Source organism: Phoenix dactylifera, unplaced genomic scaffold (assembly GCF_009389715.1).
Source record: "Phoenix dactylifera cultivar Barhee BC4 unplaced genomic scaffold, palm_55x_up_171113_PBpolish2nd_filt_p 001466F, whole genome shotgun sequence".
Classification (NCBI taxonomy): domain Eukaryota; kingdom Viridiplantae; phylum Streptophyta; class Magnoliopsida; order Arecales; family Arecaceae; genus Phoenix; species Phoenix dactylifera.
This window is the reverse complement of record NW_024068780.1, coordinates 28,300-55,844: the sequence shown is the minus strand read 5'-3', so window position 1 is coordinate 55,844 and position 27,545 is coordinate 28,300. Positions and strand designations below refer to the sequence as shown.

The 27,545-nt window shown below is 38.9% G+C and overlaps 1 protein-coding gene across 1 annotated transcript; it reads left to right on the top strand.

Moving 5' to 3' along the window:
* Positions 1 to 18,222: 18,222 nt before the first annotated feature.
* On the top strand, positions 18,223 to 24,443 carry LOC120108654 (UDP-glycosyltransferase 87A2-like). The gene is made up of 2 exons (XM_039122322.1): positions 18,223 to 18,790; positions 23,119 to 24,443. Exons 1-2 carry the CDS (start codon positions 18,265 to 18,267, stop codon positions 24,003 to 24,005), a joined length of 1,413 nt encoding a protein of 470 aa, XP_038978250.1. The 5' UTR covers positions 18,223 to 18,264; the 3' UTR covers positions 24,006 to 24,443.
* The last annotated feature ends 3,102 nt before the right edge of the window (positions 24,444 to 27,545 follow it).

Here is a 27,545-nt window from a genome sequence, read left to right as displayed (position 1 = left end):
GATATAAGGGTAAAATTGGAAGGAATCAAAAGATAATGGCATAGTTGTAGATACGTTGAAGTGGTAAGGGTAAAATTGGAAGGAATCAAAAGTTAATGGCATAACGGTAGATATGTTGAAGTGTTAGGGGCAAAATGGGAATTTAATAATATTAAAAAAGGAGTGAATAGTATCTTGATGTGATTTAATTGGAGGGTTTGAGCTGGCTCAGGGGAGTGAAACAGAGAGGAGAGGGGGGAGGGTTCTCAGACGACAACAGAGAAAAAAAAAGAAGAAGAGGAAAGGAAAGGAAGAAAGAAAGAGGAAGAAAAAGAAGAAAGGAAGAGGAAGGAGATCCCGGTTGCACTTCCAGCTGAAGGAAAAAACGTAGATCTCCTTCCCTCTACGCAAAGACCTCGATTTCCAAAAAGAAAAAGGTAAATATCCGTCCCTATCTAGTCTTTTGATGACATTAGGCTATACAAAGGGTGGATATAGTCTAGAGGGGTCGGATAAGGGTTGTAGAGGTGGTTAAAAGAGGAAGAATCGGATTTTAACAAATTTTTCCGGCACTACGGAAAAACTGTGTCGAAGTCCCAACTTCGGCGAATTATTTAGGGGGTCAAACGGACTCCGATGATGATGCATGTTATCTCTTTGGAATCCTCTATGAGTGTAGAATATTAGGTAAAAATTTCATCAAATTTGGAGTCCTGAAAGTGGATCAAAACCGGGATGAAGTAACCCACTGTCAGTTCGGGTTACTGTTCATCCGGGTGGAAAATAAGGGATTTCATGCCATAATAGGGTATTAAGCCTAGATTAGGCTAAGGGAGACCTTGTACTCGTGCAAGGGAGTCCTAATACACATAAATGATGAGTTAATTAATAGAAAAGAAAAAGAGAAAGAAAAGAAAAAGATTTAGGAACGGGGGAGTTGAATCAATTAAAGTTCCCCTATATTATAATTGGCACGTAGATTATGACCTTGATATAAGACTAAATGTATGGTAAATGCATGTCACAGTTGGGCAAGAAGCTAGGAAACGAGAGGAAGAAGTTTCCCACTGCCTGCTGTAGAATTTTAGAGGCGTATCGAGGCCGTGCCGGATTGGCAGGTGAGTGGGAGTCATGTACTTTGCACCATGAGCATCCTTAATTAATTTTCATGAATGTCGCCAAGTGTGAATTGATTCCACTTGAGCATATTGATTGATATTGTAGTAGATTCCTCTATAATCTTGATTCTCCATGCTTGATTATTCTGTACATGCATTTGAGGGAACATTGAGAGGAATTACGAGGGGTTGATGAGTAATCAAATTGATTCCGAATTGTGAAATGATTTCTTTTGTAAATTGATTTCATTTCCTCTATTTTAAAGACTTGTGAGTCGTAGCTTGATTATACTCTTTTATGAGTAATTAAATTGGTTCCAAATTGTGAAATAACTTCTTTTGTAAATTGATTTCATTTCCTCCATTTCAAAGATTTGTAGAGCCTTTTTAGTGGTATATTGAGTTGTATTGCACTTCCTTGACCCTCACTCCTGACCCTGATGTTAGTTTATGATTGGGTCATGATCGAGTGAGTGGTAATCTTGATTATACTCCTTTTTAGTAGAGTATTGGGAGGGTGCATTATGGCATTTATGCATGGCTTGGCAGTATCTGCAGGACACCTATAGTCGATGGGGTTGAACATCGGCCTTTGTGCACATAGTAGCCTTCTGGGTGGGCGGAGCCCAGTCCCTTCCTAGGGGGGACACGGCCCTAGGCGTAGGATCGGCCGGTCCTACGACTTATATTCTGCTTGCCGCCGGGCATAGTAAGACCCCGCGAGGTGCAGTATGGCTTTCCGCGGATGTAGAATTCCCGCGAGGTGCCGTTTAGTATGTAGATGTGAGATGGATTTCTGTTCTGGATACTGGCCAGCATTTACATGATCAGTGTGGTATCTTATCCTGCATATGCATGTGACAGTGGGGAGTTGTTGCTGGTTCGCCTGGGGCGTAAAACCCACCTCCCGATAGCTGTCTAGCATTTACATTATCGATATGGTGTCTTATCCTGCATATGCATGTGACAGTGGGGAGTTGTTGCTGGTTCGCCTGGGGCGTAAAACCCACCTTCCAACAGTTGTCTAGTGATGATTTACATATTGGTGTGGTGTCATATTCGATATATGCATATGGCAGTAGGGAGTTGTTGCTGGTTCGCCTGGGGCGTAAAACCCACCTCCCGATAGCTGTCTAGTGATGATTTCAGCATATTGACACCTGATTTGTATGTTCCAGCATTATGATCTGTTGAGCATATTCATGAGTAGCATATATGTTTACTTGATTATTCCATATATGCTTCAGATGAGTTGATATTGATTGTGGTGATATTGATGATTTACTCCATATTCTCTATGTTGAGATCATGTTCATCTTGTTATTGATCTTGAGATTTCATCTCGAGCCATGATTATATTCTGTCTCATGTGCATAGTACTCTCTACTCCACTCACTGAGTATTTATATACTCACTCCTCAGTTTGGTGTTTTTGATTGCAGGGCAGGTATTGTATAGAGAGGAGCAGGATTAGTGGTTGCCTGCTAGCTGTGCCGCTCCATAGTATAGTATAATGTAGATAGAGGTTTATACCTTTTGGTGTATTATAAACCTTCTATTGTATATAGTGCATAGTTACAGTCATAGATCCTGTTGTGGATATGGGTTTGACCATGGATGGATTAGGAAGCAGGTATATATATATATGTGTGCAGATGAGTTATATGCCTTAGATGATGTATTGCTATATATTGTCCAGGTTTATTATGTGACAGATTATGTGATTGCTGCTCTGACAGGTAGTGTGTTGTATGTATTGAGATAATCCTGACAGGTCACTATAGGAAAAGTGATCATTTTGTGCATGCATCATGCCAAATTTTTCAAGATTTATTGATGATTGATAGGTAGTAGGGTTCTACGCGGTGGCTGGTGGCCTTATGCCTACCCGCACCCTAGGACCGTCGCGGCGGCCCGCCGGGAACGGGGCGGGGGTCGTGACAAGCTTCTTGATGTGGAGCTTCAGATAGACGATCTTTATTTAAGAGTAATTGAAGGCTTTCTGAAATTAATCAAACTTCGAAAAAATAAATTATTTATCTCTAACTCAATTATTTTGTATTATCAAAATCAACCCTTTAGGGTCATCATCATTAATGGCTTGAGACTATTTCATTATTGTATTTCTAGAACCCAAGTACCTACAACTAAAAATACTATATCTAAATTTGCAAGCACCTGTTCAGCTTGTTTGTATATGAAAACTATAACTGTAATTCTTGTGTTTGATAGTTTAACATGAAGAAAGTGTGATCACCCTACAATTAACATGATAAAATTACCTCTATTGTAATTTAGGGGGCGACACCCCTGACAATTGAGCCCAAATTCTATCGTTTGGGTCTGAAATGGACCAGTTAAAATAAAAGTTTCTTTTTGGATAAGAACTTAACCGGTGCAACTCTCTATCTGAGAAGAATCAGAAAAGCGACAGAAGGCAGAGTTGATGTAGAAGTCGAGATCTGCCTCTTTAAAAATTTTAGCTTTGTTTAGAAAATTTCTACTGTTGATGTTTATTTTAGAAAAGAGAGTCTCACTAAAATTAGAAAGAAGAATTCAACCTAAATTGTATAAGGGTGGACCTCACCATTATAAATAAATGCTATGTACTTTAGTTTTCTAGACCACCAATAAGAGAAAAGAGGACCTAATCCTACTTTTGAGAGTTTTGAGTTAAGTAGGTTAAAGAAAAACTTCTCTTCTCGATTGGATCAGGTTAAGTTCTCAGTCTCAATCAATCTTATTTCATCTGGACCACAATTATCATATTGGTCAGTAAAACTCCTACTATACTACAATTTTATAGAAATTTATGGCACCCATAATGGTGCAAGTTCAAAATGAATTTATAACTGTCTATGCTTGTGAATTTAATAGTACAAAACATAAAGAATAGTTAAGAAAATAGGGACCACATATCACTCATGGCACTTAGTTTATCACAAAGAATTCAACAAAATATGAGGAAGGTCGCAAACTCATAACTAAATTATTTTATCATCAAACAATGCAATAATTAACAGTTTAGGGAACATGTGGCAATTTGTAATCAACTTAGCATTGAATAATTTGTGGATGATTTACAAAAAGAAAGATTTGTGGACAGCAATCATGGGATAAACTAGAATGTAACCTATTCCAATATCATTTTCTAAAAGATGAACTACTCTATTATTTCAATCACATATTTTCAAAGCATAGAGAAATAGGGATCCTATGTAACATGATATTGAGCTTACCATACAAGAAAAAGAGCCAAACATCAACCAAAAATAAACATATCCAATAACATGCAAATAATTCATGATCCAACACACAATATTGTACATCCAAAACATCAAACATATAACAAATTCTAAAGACTAATATTCTGAACACCATGCATGCTTGAACAAATGATTACTAGACAAATTGTTAAAACTAACCCTATAAATCAAGCTAATCTACAACAAAACCAATAAGTAGAATGTAAATCATCAAATTGAAGGAGAAAACTAATTGACATTTGAGTGAAGGAATGGATACCTTTCGACATCGGAGTAAAGAATCCAAACAAACTATTCTTCAAGGCTTGAATAATACCACAATCAACTTCCTAATGCCTTTCGAATTCCCATAAATTCAATTGAAGGGTTGGTTCCCTTTTGATTAGTGTGGGTCGAGATGGGGGGAAGGGATGAAAGGATTTCCCTAATACAATTACAAAACATAAACCTCTTTTTACATTGTTGTTGGAGCGTATTTTGGTTATGAATGAAGGGCAATAAAATAACTACAAGAATTTATATGTTTAGCCACAAAAAAAGTTGTTGCTACCAAATAAATTTCGACACCTAATGTATTTAGCAAGGAAAAAAATTCCATAGTAAGGCTTGCAGCCAATTCCTCACCATTAAAATAATCTATGATGAAAATAATAATTTGTCATAAAATATTCAATATTATTCAATATTTTTTGTGAGATCACTAAAAGTAAGTACATGACAAAATGCGTACACCTATACAAGGGATCAAATCAAAGATATCTTGGTTTGCTACCTACCACTTAGCCACTATGAGCACTTTAGCTTGTAATATAAAGTTATGGTTTATTATACTTATTCAAAACTTATTTATGTTCCAAAATATCCTCATTACAAATTTATTATAGCATTTTATATTTCACTAATAATTCATTATTATTAGTTATTTGAATAATATTTTTATAATCGCATATATTTTTCTAAAGCTCTTTAAAAATAGATAATTTATGATTCTTTTTGTTCATGTTGTAAACTAGAAACAATGATATTTAATAAAGAAAAGTTTTAATACTTTATATTTCATATTTTATATAAATTACTTAATTTTTATATATTTTAATATAAAATAGGTTGGATCACTAACACAAATTTGGTTAAGGCGGTCTTCATGCAAGTTTCATTATTACATCTTAGATCACTCTGGCAAATTTGATACTAGACTTCGTTCCTAACATATAGTTATCTAATCGTCAAAGCTAAATTGACTCATATAACTTGTTTAGCAAATGATTTGAGTTAAATAGCATACTTAACCTATCAAATTTTTTTAATAAAATATAATATATAATCAATTTCATTAAATTTACTATCCCTCTAAAAACTAATAAGCAATAAAGATTCTATTTCAATGAAAGTGGTTAAAAGATATATATTATGCACTCCCTTTATTAATAAATTATTTGCAATACACTTTTAATTAATTAATAATCACTAGTGTATATAAAACTATTAGCAAATAGATTGTGGTTGAATGAAGTTGTGAATGACATATTTAAGCTGGTAAAAGTATTTTAAGTATATTTAGAAAATATAATAGTCAATATATGATCGTTACATCTAAAATATATTGGATATATTTAATATTAATTAATAAAAAATATTTTGAAGTATATATGTTTGAAAAAAAATCAATCTCACATTTAGCAATTGAAACTCCAAATTAGTTTGCAACAAAAATAATTTATCACAAAAAATAAATTATAAATAATTAGTATAAAAAATTATTAGTTATACAATGATGTATACGTGACTAGATCCATTTCGTCATTAAATAGCCAGTATTTTGCAACAAATCTACATATATTGCTAATAAATATATATTTAACAATAAAATACTATCATTGCTAAAATATATAAATAATTTTCAATGAAAAATTATTTCTTAATAAAAGTTGTATAATGATGTATAGGTGATAAAATCTAAATTATCATTAAATAGTTAGTACTCAGCAATAAAACAATATATGTTGCCAATAAAAATATAATTAACTATATAATATTGTCATTACTAAAAGTTAATTAGATAATTTGCAACAAAAATAATTTGCATCATAAATTTATATACTAAAATACATGATGAAATACTATTCTCTCACTAAATAGCCTACATTATGCAACAAAACTGTAGACATCACAAATAAATAATTATTCAACAATGAAATGTTGTCCTTGCCAAAAAATAGAAATATGTTTGATATGAAATATAATTTTGTTACCAAATATAAGAATATTAATGATGAAATTAATGCATCATAAAAGATTGCTCATATATTTTTTATTTTTTTTAATATCCATAGGTAGATATTTGGGAATGATATCATTGTCAAAATTAATAATCAATTCATGATAAGAATATATCATCACTAAAATTTATGGTATTCAAGACAATAACTTTTTATTATGAAAACATCATAAATTGTTACCAAAAAATTTTTCACCAAAAGGTCAGAGTGAGAATATTTTGGTACCACAAATTTGGTAATAAAAATTAGGGATGAAATATAATTTTATTGCCAAAAATACTATTTAAATGATATTTCGTGACACACTTTTTATTTTGTTGTTTTATGGTAGTTATTAGTGATAAATTGTATTTCGTAGTAAAATATTTTATCATAGATTGACCATTTTGTTGTAAATATTGTGCTAGATTATAGATGATAGGAAAGATGACATTGCGATGAAAAATAATCTGGTGCTTTTTTACATTGCAACTTTTTTTACATGGACGGTTATAAATGCCGCAAGTGAAAACTTTATGGCTACTAGTTAGAATACTTCAGATTATAGTTGTACTATTATCAGATTCAATCTGATGACTGGTTCACCATAAGTTTCCTCCTTGGTCTTCAAGTTAGACAGGGTACTTCACATAATGCCTTGTTCTTAAAATAGTTGGTCATGACCTCTTTTAGGCCCCTTCTATCACTAGGCTAAGAATTGCTTGCAATGAAACAATCATGATATGACTCCTTTTTATTCTGTGTATTATTAATAACTCTTAGCTAATTAAGCTTGTCACGCCCCGAACCCAGCACCCGGGTCCGGTACGCGACCGGCCGCATGAGCCCTAGGGCAGTGCCCTAAAGATCATGCAAGGCCTATGATTAACAAAAATTCCAATAAATCCACAACTAATTTAATAATTCAAATAGACAAATCCAACATGTCCAAATAAACAAATTGGTTCAATTACAAAGTCTTCAAATGTTCATCGACATCAAAGAAGGATAAACAAACTAACTAACTAATAACTCTGGTACTCGCACTCTGCGCCCATCCCATCCAAATCTATGCATCCTGCAACTCTGGTAAAGAAAAGAAGAAGAGGGGGGTGAGCTTTACAGCCCAGTAAGAATCCCTACACATCCATACCAACACAATAATAATATGAATTTGAAAGCCACGATAAATCGATGCACATTTCATGAAATCATAAACCGACTATCAAAAGGCTCAAATAATCAATATAAGTATGCACGTCAAATATCAATGAAAGTCCAACCACGCAAGAATGATATAGCATACGACAGCTCATTAATCTTCATTAATATTTTCAAAACTTTTTCTTTCCATTCTATATTAACTTGATCCGGATCAATTATCTTTCCGACTTTGGGCCAAATCCCGGTCACGTTTCCAGCCCGTGACAGGGCAAACCAATAGTGTCACACTTAGAGCCTGTGACGGGCAAACCAACATTGTCACACTTAGAGCCTGTGACGGGCAAACCAACATTGTCACACTTAGAGCCTGTGACGGGCAACCAATAGTGTCACACTTAGAGCCTGTGACGGGCAAACCAACATTGTCACACTTAGAGCCTGTGACGGGCAAACCAATAGTGTCACACTTAGAGCCTGTGACGGGCAAACCCATAATAACGAGACGGCCCAAAGTCAATGTTCATTTAATCAATTTCACATCCACACATCAATCCCTTTTATTTACTTTATTTCCGGCCTAGACTAACCATGATCACGTTTCCGGCCCGTGACAGGGCAATCACTATAACATGGTTAGTCCATACCACCACATCCATAAATTCAATTATGCAGGTATAAGTTATACACATACAAGCATCCATCACACTACCAACCACAAGCCAACACGATCAAAATATAATTAAATATAAAACTATTTTGCTTTGTCTGGATCATAGCATATCAAACATATATAGTGCAAAAATATGTATATCATGTAGGATTGGCGTACAAGGATTCTTACCCTTATTGAAAACTCCGACAAGTAATCACCCGCCCTCACGGTGATCTATGAACCGGAATGCTCAGGACTCTGCTCAGCGTCCTCTCGTCCAATAGATCGTTCCCCTACAGAACCAAGTCATTATTAAAATTTGTCAAAGATATAAGATGATCTAGGACCCCTGTTTAATCCTCTAAAGGGTCCTCTAAAATCTAGCATCCCAAGACTATCTAGAGTCCTCAAGGCCATGATCTTCCCGGATCCAATAGTAAAAAGGAAACCAAACAACAAATAGACAAATAATATAATAAAAGGGTTATTTAATAAGAGAAAGAGAGGGGAAAGACCCTCTCTCTTCCTCTCTTCTTCCTTCTTCCCGTCGGAAAGGGGAGGAGAGGGTTCGGCTGCAGGTGGCCCACGGCCGGCGACGCTCCATGGTCGTCGGTCTGTGGCATGCCGGTGGTGCCACGCCCGGCGACGGCTGGCCGTGCCACGCCCTACGACTGCCGGCCGGCCGGAACGGAAGAGGAGAAGGCCGAACCGGCTCGGCTTCTCCATCATTCCGGAGGCTTCCCGGCCTCATTCCCAAAGAAGCAAGGGCCAAAAACGAAGAAGGAGGAGAAGAAGAAGATGCTCACCTTGCCTCCGGCGAGGTCCTCCCGACCGGATCGACAGCGATGGGCCGATCCCTTCCGCGGCAAGGTAAAACCCAATCCCTTTCTTCTTTTTTTTTTTTTTTTTTGTGGAAGGACCCTCGGTTGATGCCCTAGAAGGAGGGGGGAGGCGTTCCTCGCCCGATATGGGAGGATTAAATCACCCTCTAACTTCCCCTCCGATGGATTCGGGAGGGGGAGAAATTTGAAACAGGGGAGGGAGGCTATTCCGATCGGGATACTCCCTCCCCCCTTTCTTTCTTTGTATTGGGCCGCCTTATTCAGAGGCCGGCCCAATCCTAGGCGGATCTTTACATTCTCCCCCCCTAAAAAAAAAAAAATTTCGTCCTCGAAATTGAAATACCTGAGGTTTCAAAAAGCTGCGGATACTTGACTATCATCTCTTCTTCGAGCTCCCAAGTAGCCTCTCTTTCTGTATGATTATTCCATTGTACCTTCACAAGAGGAATGGTTCGATGTCGTAGTACCTGATCTTTTCTGTCCACAATTCGTACCGGAAACTCCTCATAGGTCAAATCCTCCTGAAGATGTAATGGCTCATATGCTACCACATGACTCGGATCTGGGACATATTTCTTCAACATTGACACATGAAAAATATTGTGCACACTGGATAAAGCCGGTGGTAAAGCCAGTCGATATGCCACCTCCCCAACCTTGTCCAAAATCTCAAACGGACCAACAAACCTAGGGCTCAATTTGCCACGAACCCCAAATCTCATCACACCTTTTGTAGGTGACACTCTCAAGAAAACATGATCTCCAATTTGAAATTCCAGTTCCCTCCTTCTATTATCAGCATAACTCTTTTGGCGACTCTGAGCTGTACGGAGTCGTTCTCTGATCACTTGCACCTTATCAACAGTCTGTTGTACTATTTCTGGGCCCAACAATTTTCTCTCGCCCACGTCATCCCAACAAATAGGAGATCGACATTTCCGGCCATACAATGCCTCAAAAGGGGCCATTTGAATACTTGCTTGAAAGCTATTATTGTAAGCAAACTCTATTAGTGATAAGTGGCCATCCCACGCTCCTCCTAGACCCATGACACAGGCTCTCAACATATCTTCCAGAATCTGGATAGTTCTCTCTGACTGTCCATCAGTTTGGGGGTGGAAAGCTGTGCTAAAGCTCAATTTGGTTCCAAGAGCCTTATGAAGACTCTTCCAAAACTGTGATACAAATCTACTGTCTCTGTCTGACACAATGGTAACTGGGACCCCATGCAACTTCACAATATGCTCTATATATAAGCCTGCCAATCTCTCTAAGGAGAAACCAACTCTGAAAGGCAAAAAGTGTGCTGATTTGGTTAGCCGGTCAACAATTACCCACACGGCATCATTACCTCGTAGGGTTTTTGGCAAGCTAGTCACAAAGTCCATGGTGATATGCTCCCACTTCCATTGAGGAATAAGTAGAGACTGTAATGGTCCCGCAGGTCTTTGATGTTCTGCTTTTACCTGCTGACATACTAGACACTGAGCTACAAATTGAGCAATATCCTTTTTCATACCACTCCACCAAAAATGTTTCTTTAAATTCTGATACATCTTTGTGCCTCCTGGATGCATTGTATAAGCCGAGCTATGAGCCTCCTCTAAAATTTCATTTCTTAATTCTGGAACTTTAGGGACGCACAATCTGCTACCGAATCTTAAGGAACCATCCTCATGCATATGGAACTCGCTTTGAACACCAGACTCAACTGTTCCCCTCACCCTCTGTAATTCTGGATCCTCTTTTTGAGATGACTTAATCCTCTCAATCAAGATAGGCTGCACCATAAGATTAGCAAGTCGTACTTGAGGATCATGCAGTCGTACTTCAATTTCATATCTCTCCAAGTCCAACAAAATGTTTCTTTGTGTAGTGATCAGAGCCGCTAATTTACTTGAAGATTTCCTGCTTAGAGCATCGGCCACAACATTTGCCTTTCCTGGATGGTAATTGATAGTTAGATCATAATCTTTTAATAGCTCTAACCATCTCCTTTGCCTTAAATTCAGCTCCTTTTGAGTATAGATATACTTCAAACTTTTGTGGTCCGTAAAAATTTCACAATGTTCACCATATAAGTAATGCCTCCATATTTTTAAAGCAAAGATCACAGCTGCTAACTCCAAATCATGAGTAGGATAATTCAGCTCATATGGTTTCAACTGTCTAGAAGCATAGGCTATCACCTTCTCATTCTGCATAAGAACACAGCCGAGGCCCTTGCGTGATGCATCACTATAGATGCTGAAGCCTCCTGATCCAGATGGAAGGGCCAATATCGGAGCTGTCACCAATCGTCTTTTCAACTCCTGAAAACTCTGCTCACAATCCTCCTTCCATTCAAATTTTACTTGCTTTTGGGTTAGACGAGATAGAGGCATGGCAATACGAGAGAATCCCTCAACGAATCTCCGATAGTATCCCGCCATTCCCAAAAAGCTGCGCACCTCGGACACATTAGTAGGTCTACTCCAATCAACTACTGCCTCTACTTTCCTTGGGTCGACAGAGATGCCATCCTTAGAGATCACGTGCCCGAGAAAGGTGATACTGTTTAACCAGAATTCACATTTCTGCAACTTGCCATAAAGCTTGTTTTCTCTAAGAGTTTGTAACACTATCCTCAAATGCTCCTCATGCTCTTGTGGACTTTTTGAATAGACTAGAATGTCATCAATAAATACTACCACAAATTGATCCAGGTAGGGTTTGAACACTCGATTCATAAGATCCATAAAGGCCGCTGGTGCATTTGTTAACCCGAAAGGCATAACCAAAAACTCATAGTGTCCATATCTAGTTCTGAATGCTGTCTTCGGTATGTCTTCAGCCCTTATTCTCAACTGGTGATATCCGGAGCGTAGATCAAGTTTTGAGAAGATTTGTGCCCCTTGTAGCTGATCGAACAAATCATCAATTCTCGGTAAAGGGTATTTGTTCCGCACTGTTACTCCATTTATTTCTCGATAATCAATGCAAAGCCGGAAACTGCCATCTTTCTTCTTCACAAATAGTACAGGAGCACCCCAAGGAGAAACACTAGGCCTGACGAAACCTTTGTCCAACAGCTCCTGTAGTTGTTCCTTTAGCACTTTTAATTCAGCTGGAGCCATTCGGTATGGGGCCTTAGAAATTGGTCCAGTGCCAGGAATCAAATCAATGGAGAATTCAACCTCTCTATCAGGAGGTAATCCTGGCAAATCCTCTGGAAAGACATCAGGGAATTCCCTCACAATAGGAATGTCTTCTAGTTTGAGTTCTTCCAGTTGAGTGCCCATTACCATAGCTAAGAACCCTTCATCACCTTTCCGAAGGAGTCGCTTGGCTTGTATGGCTGAGATTATTTTTGGCGGAGGTAACATTCTGTTGCCACTAAAAGTAAACTCTGGATGACCAGGGATTTGAAATTTTACTGTTTTCTTGAAGCAGTCAACAGTGGCATGGTATGCCGCCAGCCAGTCCATCCCAAGGATCAAGTCAAAATCCTTCATCTCTAGGACCAGTAAATCTGCTTTCATCTCCCTGCCTCTCATATTCAAGATACAATCTTTGCAGATAGAGTTAACTAGAATTACATCTCCACTAGGGATGGAAACACAAAATTCTGTCTCTAATGGCATGCAAATCATTGTATTATTTCTTCTAACGAAATCGACAGATACGAAAGAATGAGTAGCTCCAGGATCAATCAAAACATAAGCATTGGTGGATGAGACTTTAATCATACCTGTCACCACAGTGTTAGAGGCGTTGGCATCCTGTTGTGTAAGAGCATAGACTCGCCCTTGAGTTCTAGGCCTCTGCTGCCCTCCTTGTGGTTGTCCATCTTGAGATACTCGATTTTCTGGTGCTCCCGAAATAGGCTGAGGTGTCCGTTGAGTCTGTTGCCCACTATTATTAGGGCAGATGTCCGCCTTGTGGCCCTGTTGGCCACACGAAAAGCAATTCCCTTCGAACCAGCTGCAATCCTTTCGATAATGGGGGCCGCCACATCTATAGCATCTTATAGTACCTTTTTGTTGAGTTTTATCACTCGCAGTAGTTTGTTTCTTGGGCCTTGATTCAGTATTTCTATCCTGCTCATTTTGAAAACCAACCTGTCTGTTCCTCTTTTTCATAATCTTTTCCCTCTCTTCTTGAGTGTCATTTAAGCCCCTTTCAACTACCAAAGCTTTGTTAACCACATCCTTGTAGGAAGAAAGCTCGAAGGTAGACACCTGTTGTCTGATTCGGGCTCTAAGTCCACTTTCAAACTTCTCTGCTCGTTCTCTTTCATTCTCCACCTGTCCTGGGGCATACCTGGCCAGTTCCTCAAACTTTGCAGCATACTCTACGACCGTCATATTCCCTTGCTCTAACCGGGTAAACTCTCGAAATTTCTGCCGTCTCACGCTTTGGGGAATATACTTGTCACAGAAAAGCTCCTTAAATCCTTCCCAAGTCAAAGATGTAGCGTTCTGTCCCATCTTTCCTCTTTCCACATTCCACCAAATATCCGCTTCTCCCAGCAGCATAAATGTAGCAAAAGTAACCCTATCCTCATCAGGGCATCTCAGAGCATTGAAAACCTTTTCCATTTCATTCAGCCAAGTCTCAGCCTCTAAAGGGTCAGAAGTGCCTTTAAAAGCTGAAGGTGCAAACTTTCTGAATTCTGCCAAACTAACATGATGCTCCTGCCGACTCGTAGCCCCCTGTTGGTTCTGAGGAGTCACCTGTTGCTGCTGATGTTGTAACTGTTGCTGCATAAATTGTTGCTGCTGTTCCATGAAGCGTAGTTGCATCTCCATCATTCTCATTATGTCTGATCGGGAAGCAGCTTGTTGTTGCATCATTGCTTGCATCATCTGAGAAGCACTCAGTGGTTCATTAGGCTGAATTCCAGGCTCACCCGAGGTTCCTGTCCTCGGAGTTTCTGGGGTTTCCATCTCCCGAGCACTACCAACAGGGTTGACGTGATGTTCCTGCTGGTGCACACTCCTGGTCGGCGAGGGTGGAGCACCTTCTTGTTGTTCGGAGGGCGTCCAAGCAGCGGTGCCATCGGCAAAGTGAGTCGGCCTCCTATTACGCCCACGTCCACTCCCTCGTGCCATATCAACCTACACAAGTTACTTTTAACGTTTAAAGATTGCAAAGAAAATGTATCTATGGGGTACTTTAGTAAGTCATTTAATATTCTTCCCCCACTCACTCTCACCTGAACCTAAACCCTAGGATACCTTAACCTTAAGCTCTGATACCACTCTGTCACGCCCCGAACCCAGCACCCGGGTCCGGTACGCGACCGGCCGCATGAGCCCTAGGGCAGTGCCCTAAAGATCATGCAAGGCCTATGATTAACAAAAATTCCAATAAATCCACAACTAATTTAATAATTCAAATAGACAAATCCAACATGTCCAAATAAACAAATTGGTTCAATTACAAAGTCTTCAAATGTTCATCGACATCAAAGAAGGATAAACAAACTAACTAACTAATAACTCTGGTACTCGCACTCTGCGCCCATCCCATCCAAATCTATGCATCCTGCAACTCTGGTAAAGAAAAGAAGAAGAGGGGGGTGAGCTTTACAGCCCAGTAAGAATCCCTACACATCCATACCAACACAATAATAATATGAATTTGAAAGCCACGATAAATCGATGCACATTTCATGAAATCATAAACCGACTATCAAAAGGCTCAAATAATCAATATAAGTATGCACGTCAAATATCAATGAAAGTCCAACCACGCAAGAATGATATAGCATACGACAGCTCATTAATCTTCATTAATATTTTCAAAACTTTTTCTTTCCATTCTATATTAACTTGATCCGGATCAATTATCTTTCCGACTTTGGGCCAAATCCCGGTCACGTTTCCAGCCCGTGACAGGGCAAACCAATAGTGTCACACTTAGAGCCTGTGACGGGCAAACCAACATTGTCACACTTAGAGCCTGTGACGGGCAAACCAACATTGTCACACTTAGAGCCTGTGACGGGCAACCAATAGTGTCACACTTAGAGCTTGTGACGGGCAAACCAACATTGTCACACTTAGAGCCTGTGACGGGCAAACCAATAGTGTCACACTTAGAGCCTGTGACGGGCAAACCCATAATAACGAGACGGCCCAAAGTCAATGTTCATTTAATCAATTTCACATCCACACATCAATCCCTTTTATTTACTTTATTTCCGGCCTAGACTAACCATGATCACGTTTCCGGCCCGTGACAGGGCAATCACTATAACATGGTTAGTCCATACCACCACATCCATAAATTCAATTATGCAGGTATAAGTTATACACATACAAGCATCCATCACACTACCAACCACAAGCCAACACGATCAAAATATAATTAAATATAAAACTATTTTGCTTTGTCTGGATCATAGCATATCAAACATATATAGTGCAAAAATATGTATATCATGTAGGATTGGCGTACAAGGATTCTTACCCTTATTGAAAACTCCGACAAGTAATCACCCGCCCTCACGGTGATCTATGAACCGGAATGCTCAGGACTCTGCTCAGCGTCCTCTCGTCCAATAGATCGTTCCCCTACAGAACCAAGTCATTATTAAAATTTGTCAAAGATATAAGATGATCTAGGACCCCTGTTTAATCCTCTAAAGGGTCCTCTAAAATCTAGCATCCCAAGACTATCTAGAGTCCTCAAGGCCATGATCTTCCCGGATCCAATAGTAAAAAGGAAACCAAACAACAAATAGACAAATAATATAATAAAAGGGTTATTTAATAAGAGAAAGAGAGGGGAAAGACCCTCTCTCTTCCTCTCTTCTTCCTTCTTCCCGTCGGAAAGGGGAGGAGAGGGTTCGGCTGCAGGTGGCCCACGGCCGGCGACGCTCCATGGTCGTCGGTCTGTGGCATGCCGGTGGTGCCACGCCCGGCGACGGCTGGCCGTGCCACGCCCTACGACTGCCGGCCGGCCGGAACGGAAGAGGAGAAGGCCGAACCGGCTCGGCTTCTCCATCATTCCGGAGGCTTCCCGGCCTCATTCCCAAAGAAGCAAGGGCCAAAAACGAAGAAGGAGGAGAAGAAGAAGATGCTCACCTTGCCTCCGGCGAGGTCCTCCCGACCGGATCGACAGCGATGGGCCGATCCCTTCCGCGGCAAGGTAAAACCCAATCCCTTTCTTCTTTTTTTTTTTTTTTTTTGTGGAAGGACCCTCGGTTGATGCCCTAGAAGGAGGGGGGAGGCGTTCCTCGCCCGATATGGGAGGATTAAATCACCCTCTAACTTCCCCTCCGATGGATTCGGGAGGGGGAGAAATTTGAAACAGGGGAGGGAGGCTATTCCGATCGGGATACTCCCTCCCCCCTTTCTTTCTTTGTATTGGGCCGCCTTATTCAGAGGCCGGCCCAATCCTAGGCGGATCTTTACAAAGCTATTTAAAAGTCAAATGCTAAATTGAATCTCAATTACTTGAAATGTCAAAATTGGATGTAAGTTCGGATTTTACTCATGTTAATGGATGTGAACACGTATCTAAAATTATTTTTTTTATTGAGTTCTGATGCAGATATGGAATGGTTCCAACCCAAATCTAACCCATTTACAACCTTATTCTTGTCTATACATTATTCAACTTGCTCATCTAGTAAAGATATTGGGTTATTTTTCCATCCATAACTTTCTAATTTTTTTATGGGAAACTTGTATTTCTATTTCAAATTCAAAATTCTGTTTTATTAAGTATAGTTATCCACTTGGCACCCCCAATTCAGAGTTTCAACGAGACTGGGACTATGAAAATTTTTACATGACTACTAGCTTAATAATATAGTTTTTTAAAATTTAGAATTTTAAAATGTTGAAATATAACTTTTATAACTTAAATTATAGAAAATCCTTCTGATTCAAGGATAGCTCCTATAAACATTAACAACTATACAACTTGTCTTCCTGTCCTGCTTTCCTTGGATTCTTGATAGAGCGGATGCAGTATGATTGAGGACGGTGAATCAAATCATGGTACCTTCAGTTGTCATTGCTTTCCTGCAGCTTGGTAAAAAAAAGTTTCCACCATTTTATTAAAAAAATAAAATAATTATAATTAAATAAAAATAATACAGTGTAATTGTTTTTTTAAAAATATAATTACCAAAAAATCATCCAAAAAAATATTTAGGCGATTGAATTTAAAATTTTATTAAATTTATAAAATAAACTAATATAATTAGTAAAATTATAGAATTACAGGCTAAACTAGATGTATATTTATAAATACCATTCGAGAGGTTGGTCAACTGATCCTGGTAATTTTTTTTCATCCATTAAAATTTAAGCCGATGAACTCCAAAATTATTTTTAAATATTTATAAATATAAATATTATTCAGTCTATAATGTTATAATTTTTTTAACTATATTGGTTCAGTCTATAAACCTAATAATATTTTTAGCCTAACTAACGTAACAGACGCAAAGGCAATGATCCATCCTATCTATAATATAAAGTATATACGGTATCTACGTTTCACCGTACTCATCGGTAAAAGTTTTCTTTTTTTTTTTTTTTTTTTTTTGGTAAAAAATAGGAGGGGAGGGGGAGGGACCAGCCCACCCGCGTAGCAGCCCCATTACTGAGCCCCCCTTCCACTAGGGAATGTTCGATACAGGTCGCAGGTTTCGCGTGCCTTCCCCGACCCGTGGACTCACCCCACTGGGTTCACCGCCTCACGTGTGGGTACGTCACCCCAGTGCCACCTTGGTACAAGTAGAAGGAAAGCATAACCGCCAACAAGCCAGCCGAGCGTGGGGCATCCGGTCCCCTAATTTAATCGACGCCCGTGCGTTTCGAACCCGGATAACTTGGGCGGAATTATCGCCCCCTTACCACCATCGGTAAAAGTTTTCTACCACCCCCCAAATTTCCGTTTTCTTGTCATTAAAAGCCTCAAAATATCTTTTTCCAACCCATCTCTCATTCCGCACCCCCAGCAGCCCCTAGTCTCCCCCCGCCAATGGAAGCCACCCACGAGAACGGGAACTCCAGCCGCCGCCTCCTCCATGTGGTGGCGCTGCCGTTACCCGGCCGCGGTCACATCAACCCCATGCTCAGCCTCTGCCGCCGTCTCGCCACCCGCGAAGGCCTCCTCGTCACCGTCGTCGTCACCGAGGAATGGCTCGGTCTCCTCTCCTCCTTCTCGTCCTCCGCCGCCGCCGCTGCCTCGCCAGCGTCGAACCTCCGCCTCCGCGCCATCCCCGACGTCGTCCCTTCTGAGAGCACCCGTGGGCAGGACTACGCGGACTTCATCCAGGCGGTGCTTACCAAGATGGGGGGCCCCGTGGAGGCGCTAGTGGCGGCGCTCAACCCCCCGGCGGACGCCGTCGTGGCCGACGCGCTCCTGCCTTGGGCGGCGGGGATAGGGCGGCGGAGAGGGGTTCCAGTGGCGGCGCTTTTCCCGCAGGCGGCGGCGGTGTTTCTCGCCCTCCACGAGTTCAGGAGCTTCGACGACGGTCGCCCATTGTCGGAGATCCACGCTTCCGGTAAGTGCATAGATTTCCCGTCTAGTTTTATTTTATTTTATTATGCGCATTATTAGAACGTAATCACTAATTACTGGTTGTTTGGGATTAGAATAAAAAGAAGAATTACAAAGAGAAAAGGAGGTTTGCTTTTACTTTTGATGAAGTTGTGTTCGGCTAGAGAGTGATTTCCAAATAGACTCTTGTAAATAGGATATTCTATTCGAAAGTCAAGGGAGAGATGGGAAGATTAGACTCATACCTTAAATCTTTGAACCGAGCACAAATAAAAGCTTGTTTGGAGGGACACAAACTGCTACTTTTAGCTTTCTTCTCTAGATTCGCCATTTAGAGAGACCCATTTGGATTTGTGATTTGCACCTAAAAGCTAACATATAAGTAAAGGCATTACATATTTTACATTTGTTTACATGCTACAGTTAGTGTTATGTTAGTATATTAATTTATAAAACATGAATTCTAATATGATATTGATGTACAAAAATGAATCGTTTAAATTTAAAAGAATCTAATAGTTAGACATAGATCCATTCTCTTCCTTGAGCATATGTCACATTGTATTGATGAGGGAAATAGTGTTTTGGGGAGCAATGTTGATGACACATCCAGTGCAAGGATCTGAAATATGGTAGTGGGCCAGTTTAATCAAGTATCGGTAGATGGGCATGCTTTAGGGATGTCAAGTTTGTTAGCCTTCCTACAAGCAAGAAAGCAAACCTATCTTCATCAACCCTTTGTCTAGAATGTCTCATTAAGGTACGACAATTCATGTAGCTTTCATGGCTCGAGATCAATAAGGGCCCATGAAATGTTATCAACATTACTTTTTAAGAAATTGAAAAACTCTTTTTTATTTATGATTTTGTTTCAGTTGTCACTTTTAGCCATGCTGCAAGAAGTGATGAGCAAGAACAACAAAATTGACTAAATTGCCACTTTATATTTAACCATATTAGCCAAATTTGCATAAGGATATTATTATTATAGTTTCTTGCATTATTAATATTTTGTGACAATGAGAAAGTGAAATTTCATTGCCATTATTAGTCTGTTGCTATCATAACGGTTATAATATATATAAAATTGTTGCTTAATACTAGTTGCTCATTATTTATGTACAGCATATATGACAACATGTAGGTATTATCGACAACCGATTCATATAAGATGAATTTAGAATCATGTGCAAGGAATCATCAACATCACACATATATTGTCAATTACATTAAGTTACTATTAGATAATCTAGTCTCTTAGATTAAGAAGGCTTAACATTACTATCATAAGGAAACTGAAAATTCTATTTCTTTACAAATACATATACAGTAAACAATGTACTTTCAGAAGGTACCAATGCTGTCTGAAGTCTCCTTTCAGATTCGTGCAGGTTTGCTAGTCACTTTCTCACGTACCTGGTAGAATTGAAGTTCCACAGTACTTTAGTTACCAAATGGTAAGCAGCTTTTGTAAAAGCTCTACTTTTCAAAAACTTTATTGCTAAAAGGTCCAAAAGCTCTACTACCAACAGTAATCCCAAACAGAGAATAAAACTAAGAGGCTCCGTTAACCAAAGTTTGGTGTGCTGAATTCTTAGTTTCCATGGCATGTGCTTTTGCTCCATGACATGTACACTTTGACTGCCATCTAAAGGCTGCACTCTAGCTAACTAGCAAGTGTCGTTGGTCAGGATCCTCTCCAACTGGGATATTGATTAAAGAGCTCCAATATTCCATATTGTTGTCATGCATCTCATATATTACTTATCTAATCATGATTGTTATAAACTATATGAACGGTCATGATAGAAAGACTAGATCTCTCCTATTCATGTCTAACTTGGAGAGAAATCAAACTTCTAGGGCCACATCCATGTTGTGGGGCTCCTGGCAAGTGGGCTAATAGCCTAGCGTGTTACGGTGCTTGGATGGGGCCGCAAATCGGTGACAAAGTTGCATAATTTAGAAAATGACCGTCATTAAGAAAATGACAGTCATAGAAAAAGCTGAATTATTTGGGGCCCCCAATTTGTCCTATTGAAGTGCTACAGTTTGTTCAGTGGATGGCATGTGAACATGCGTAGCAAGATAAGACAGGGGGAATATAAAAATTGGGCCCTCCGGGCTGTTTGAAAATTTCTATAGGGTTGGAACAAAAATTCTATAGGTAGATTGGGCCATCTATTTAAGCATGGCTCTGTATCCACCAAACATACCACCTAGCCCAAATTCTATGAGAATTTTAAAAAAGATCTTCATAATTTTTTTTTTCTTCCTACAGCCCAAAGATTAGGATTTGGATTGAGATTAGACAGACTCCTAAAAAGTGCAAGATAGATGGGCCAACATGCCCATTTTCTACAGATGTTTAGCCCAATCCTGTTGAAATATCCAAATAGGCCTTCAGTGTTTTGTTCTTCCTTATGTCAAATCCAACAACCAATACAGATCATGGTGGGTCTTGGATAATATCATATACGATCATCATAAAAGAAAAGGTGTGCTCCCCTGTGAATAGTTCCAAATTGTCAAATAATGGTATGAAATCTAAGGGCAAAATAAAAATCTCGTCTCTAAAACACTCTCAAGCATCTGACTTGAAACTAAGCCTAGTCTTTTAACTGTTTAGGAATGAGATTAGAGGAGTTTATTTGCATCATGCAAAGTTGTAGTCGATGGTAAACTTACCTCTCAGGGGATCTAAGGCCTACCACTTGTCCCATACAAAGGTCTAGACTGTTAACTAGTTCTTGTTTATTACAAGTGAACAATTTACTGTTCACCGGCATCTGGTGAACAATTTACTGTTCACTGGCATCTGGAAATGAAAATAGACACAACCCCAAGCATGAAAGAATGAAAGATGGGTAGTTCTGTGGTATAAATCTGGTATCAGTTTGGTTCACACTCAAGACTCTCTCTTCTACACTGTCACTCTTCTTGTGTATGTAATGTGACAAGAAGCATGACATGGGAAAAGGAAGGATGGATCTCTCCACTTGTGCATGTATTTCACTGACATGTCTGGATAATGGATATGATGTATACTTGTTGAAGAACTCCACTCTTATACAGTGGACAATGTTCAGTATTTCTTTCGTTTTTTTTTTTTTTTTTTTTGAGAGCACACAAGATGGGCTGGAAAAGGAAAATAATATTTAATTAATAGCAAGGACTTGATACAATGTGATTATAAGGATGATTAGTGGACTGTTGAAGACTCAGCCACAAGCTACAGGGACTCAAGCATTACCTAGCACACACTAAGACTTTCATTACAAAGTTCAAGCTGTTCTCACATGACCCATTCCTTCACTTTTTGTAGACTCTTAAAACTTTGCCGTTGGTCCAAGTTAACAGCCCAAAACTAGCTGTTTCCTGCCTTGAACTTCATTCGTGTCTGGTTCCGCGGATGACCATTGGTGGCCTAAAAGAAGCAAAAGTTTGTTGCATGGGTATTAAATGAGGTAATAGGATGGGGGCTGACCCTTGGCCATTCAAACCTTCCACTTACTCTATCAATTTTCTCGGTATTTAGTTTCGAATTATAATGGAAACGTCATCACCTTTTTTAACTGTTCACTAATTTTGATAAACAGAAGAACATGTAACTTTCTTAATTCAATTGAATAAATTAAATGAATGTGTGTAGATCCTCTAGTTAACCTTATTTGAACAGAGTCACATTGAGCAGTTCCATTGGAAATAGTTAGAGCTGGTCTCGTAAAACATGCATGACCAGGAGGTTATTGTGTACTTCTGAGCTCAAATTATAGCTTGGAATCAACTCAAAACAATTTTATATTGCAGGCAACTGTGAGGACTGATTTACATCCCCAGTGCATGTGCTTCTACACTAAAAATAATATGGCCAAACTCAAGGGCATCTTAGTATAACCATTAAACCATTGAAACGTGACTTTTTGATGCTATTATTTGACTCATAGTCATCATCAAAAGATATATACTTAATTCTGCACGTACCAATTCAATATTGCATGTCCGGTTCACATGCTTCAATTCCTATAGGAGTTTCTTCTTTCTTTTATTTCTTTATTTTGGTACGAAATATTTCTCAGCCCATTATTTTATTTTTGACCATATGCCCCAAAGGACTTCCGATTCCCGATTCGCTAAACAGAAGAGAGATTAAATACGGTCTCTCAACCCAGGGAGTCTTCATTTCAAGCCCTATCTGTGGCTGAATTTGCCTTATTGTCATTGAATAGTTCCATAAGTTTCATCAACTTCAAAAAAATCATCAAAGAAGCATTGCAATTACGATAACTTCTGTTATCATGAAATGTGACAGTTTTTTTTTCTGTCTGGCAGGTAGAGCAAATGGTTATTTGGACTACATTCCCAGAAACTCCTCTCCACATCTGGCTGACTTTCTCTCAAAATCTTCCGGCCAAAACATGATCAGAACTTTCATACAAGTGCTCACTTGGTTCAGCACAGCTCAAAGTTTACTCTTCAACTCCTTTGATGAGCTCGAGGGCCATGCCATAAACACTCTTAGGTCCAAACTCTCAATCCCCATCTATTCTATAGGTCCTTGCATCCCTTATATAACACATGGGGACAATCCCCCTGATCCCTACTACAAATGGTTGGACTCTCAGCAAAGGAGCTCTGTTCTATATGTCTCACTAGGCAGCTTCTTACCAATTTCAGATGTGCATACGGTTGAGCTAGCAACTGGGCTTCAGATGAGTGGTGTTCCCTTCTTATGGGTTATGCGTGGAGACTGCACACAAATTAAGAAGCTAAGTGGAGAAATGGGCTTTGTGGTGCCATGGTGTGATCAATTGAGTGTATTATGCCATCCTTCTGTTGGGGGCTTCTTGACACATTGTGGCTGGAATTCCACATTAGAAGGCATATACGCTGGTGTACCAATGGTGACCTACCCTTTGATGTGGGATCAATACCCAAACAGTAAGCTGATTGTGGATGATTGGAAGGTCGGATTTCGGATAAAGAATGAGGAGGAAGAAGGTGTTGTTGGAAGAGAGCAGATAGCAAATGTAGTGCAGAAGTTGATGGACTTGGATGCAGATGATAGTAGGGAGCTAAGAAGAAGAGCAAGAGAGTTCAAAGAGAGATCCCTTAAAGCATCGAATGACGGTGGTTCGTCGACCACCAGCATTGATGCTTTTCTTCAAGATGTTATACGTTGCAAGCAAAAGTTCGCTTATCATAACAAGACCACCTGAACTCAAGTAGGACAACTTGAGTGAGAACTTATCAAAGTAGAGTATGATTCACTGCCTCGCTAAATCTATTGTGGATTTGCAGCTGATATAGGTCACTGTTAGCAAACGAAGATTGTGGTTGTGTACAAAAGGGTTTGTTTCCCCTCAGGCATCATCAATTCCTATCTTAGTACACAACTTAAATTCGATATAATGCAAGGTCATGACTGCTATACCCAATTTATATTTATGCTCAATTTGCAGTTGTCTCACATAGCCATCTATTACCAACTTCATTGTCATCTTCTGTCCATGTGTCTCAAGGATGACATGGGAAAAGCTTATTTTTCTTCGTGATGTATCCAAGCATCAATCAGAATACTTAACAGAGCTCAAAAAAGCCTTCCCTCTATGTTACAGAAACTATATGAAAGAATTACAACCACCCTTCAAATTTAAGCGAGAAACATTTGACTCCATTTTTTTATTTTTTTCAGTTAGACATGATAAGCTTTTTGTTGCAGTATAACCCAATTGTCTATCTGCACTATACACCGTTAATGAAATATTAAACAAAATTAAAAAATAACTGAAATATTAATGAAATAATCATGAAATATTAAAAAATAACTAAAATATCCTCTATCTTCCATAGAGATTATGAATTAAATAGAATTATTTCAGCTATGAGTTTTGTTAAAAAGGATGTTAGAATTTTAATTTTTATTGCATTGCTTCCATTAAAGATATAAAGATATCTTTAAGAATGATCCATCATGGACTACTTTGAAGCAAAAATTTCATAGTGACAAGAAGGTTACCACAGTGAAACTTCAAACTCTTCATAGAAAATTTGAGACCTTGTCCATGAAGAGAGGTAAGTCTGTTCAAGATTTTTTCTCTAGAATTTCTGTCACTATAAATCAAAGAAGCTCTACTCTTCTTGTCCGAATCCATCATTATGGTATCAGAGCTATGTTCCGGTCGTGCTGGGCATAGTGGTGTGTTGTGGAGATCATTGCCAAAGCAAGGGATCTTCAAAGAAGAGGTAATCCTTTGGTGGTGGTTCATCATATCGAATGGTATGAACACTATCAACCTCTCACAATCCTCGGTATCTATTTTTAATGGGAAAAATTATAAGTTTTGGAGTATCAAGATGAGGACATTTTTTATTTCACATAATCTTTGGGATCTAGTTGAGAATGGTTATGTAGAAACAAAGAGCTCGAAAGCCATAGAGAAATCAACGGATTTGAAGGAGCTTCATAAGAAATATGCAAAGGCTCTACCTGTCTTGCAGCAGGCAGTGACAGAGACTATCTTTCCCCGGATTGCTAATGTCACCAAATTGAAGGAAGCCTGGACTACTTTGAAGCAAAAATTTCATGGTGACAAGAAGGTTACCACGGTGAAACTTCAAACTCTTCGTAGAAAATTTGAGACCTTGTCCATGAAGAGAGGTAAGTCTGTTCAATATTTTTTCTCTAGAATTTCTGTCACTATAAATCAAATGAGGACATATGGAGAAAACATCTCAGACCAGAAAGTTGTAGAAAAGGTTTTGAGAAGTTTGCCACCAAAAGTTGATCATGTTGTAACTACCATTGAAGGGTCTAAGGACTTGTCTACCTACTCTCTTAATGAATTGATGGGTTCTCTTCTAGCTCATGAAGAAAGGATGAACAGGTTAGCCGAGAAGAATATTGAGCAGGCTTTTCAGGCCAAGTTGGAGGTCAGCAACAAAGACAAAAATTGTGAAGGCACTTCCGACCAAAAGTATGCCGGTCGAGGACGTAGTAGAGTTGGCTACCGTGGACGTGGTCGTGATGTGGAAGGTCTGACAACGGTCATCAAATGTCAGAAAATGGTGATAAAGGTAATCAAAAGCAGCCCACAAGAATAGATATTGCACCATTTGCAGGAAGACCAGACATATTGAGCCATATTGCTGGGATAAGGCAAAACAAGAAGCCAACTTTGTTGGAGAAAAGCAAGAGGAAGGTAATTTGTTTCTTACTTGCTTGAATACTAATGAAAGTACTGCTGATGTGTGGTTTCTAGACAGTGGTTCACTACAGGAAAAAGGACCTATCCTGACGCTTTCTTGTAGCTTTGGCGATGCTGATTAGCGTCGGCTAAAATACCCCCGACGCAAAGCCAAGCGTCGGCAAAGCGTCGGATATACCAGTGTGGCAAAAGTTTTTGCCGACGCAGAAGTAAAGCGTCGGCAAAAACATGGCTTTACCGACGCTTATATAGCGTCGGCGATAAACCGACAGAGCGTTTTCCCCGACGCTTTTTTGCGTCGGCAATTCCTGATTTACCGAAACTTTCCCCGACGCTTTTAAGCGTCGGAAATTGATCAATTGCCGATGCTTTTGAAGCGTCGGCACAAGCGTGCCGGTGGTGCCACGACCTTTTTTATCGACGCTTAAAAGCGTCGGGAATTGTCTTTTTTTTTTTAAAAAATAAAACAATAATCAGTATTATAAAATACAAATTACAAAACATATATTATAACAATATGAACCTGTATTACATTGATACATTGACACAAATACTCAGATCATTCAAAATATGAATATTGATATATCTGATTAAAACTCCATGTCTTTAACTCATGTATCAGAAAAGCTGCCATACAAATTACAATGTACTCTGAAAATAAGAAACATATACATATCAAACTCATAAAAGATAATCTAGAATGCATCAGGGACGGGATTCAGCTCCATCATCATCATGTCTACAAGCGTTTGAAGAATCAGGAATCTACAAAAAAAAAGAAAAGAGAAAACATAAAAGTTAGGAATAATGTGATACATTAACTCATATATCATAATTGATAATATGTAAAGTATTGAAATATAATAAAGTTAATTATCTGAACAAATCTAAGCATTAAATATCTACAGCAAAACCATAAACAAATCTAACCATACATTTCCCATTAGATATTATGTGATAAATTTAACATTTGAGTTGTGGATGTATTAGATGCATACCAAAAAAGTACCATTTCAATCTTGGTTACATCAACATTTGAAAAAATGCTAAGTTGGAACAGAGCAAAAAATTAGCTTCTGAAAGAAGATATACTAACGGTGCTCATCAGGACTCATCAGAAAAATGAGCTTCTGAAAGAAGATATACTAACAGAGCAAAAAATTAGCTTCTGAAAGAGCAAAAAAGTACACAACTCATCAGGACATTATGGAATAACGGTGCTCTGTCTATGAATTCAATAGCCTTGCCATACAAAAAAGCTACAATGGTCAATGGCCTATCGAAAACAGAAATCCTGTTAAACATGCTTTCATATTCTCGGCTAGGACTTCTCAACATTAATCGCAAATCCAAGCTCAAAAAAGAGGAGTCTAGGCATGGAAAAGGAAAGGAATGGAGGGGAAATAGAGAGAAGAAGATCCAAGAAATCTAGTCTAGAAATACTACTAGTCTACCATCCAAAATCCTGTTTGCTTTCTCATCTACTGCTCAGCGCTCTCTCTTCCATTGTTCATTGTTTTGCCTAACCCCAATAACAGGAAAATATGTATG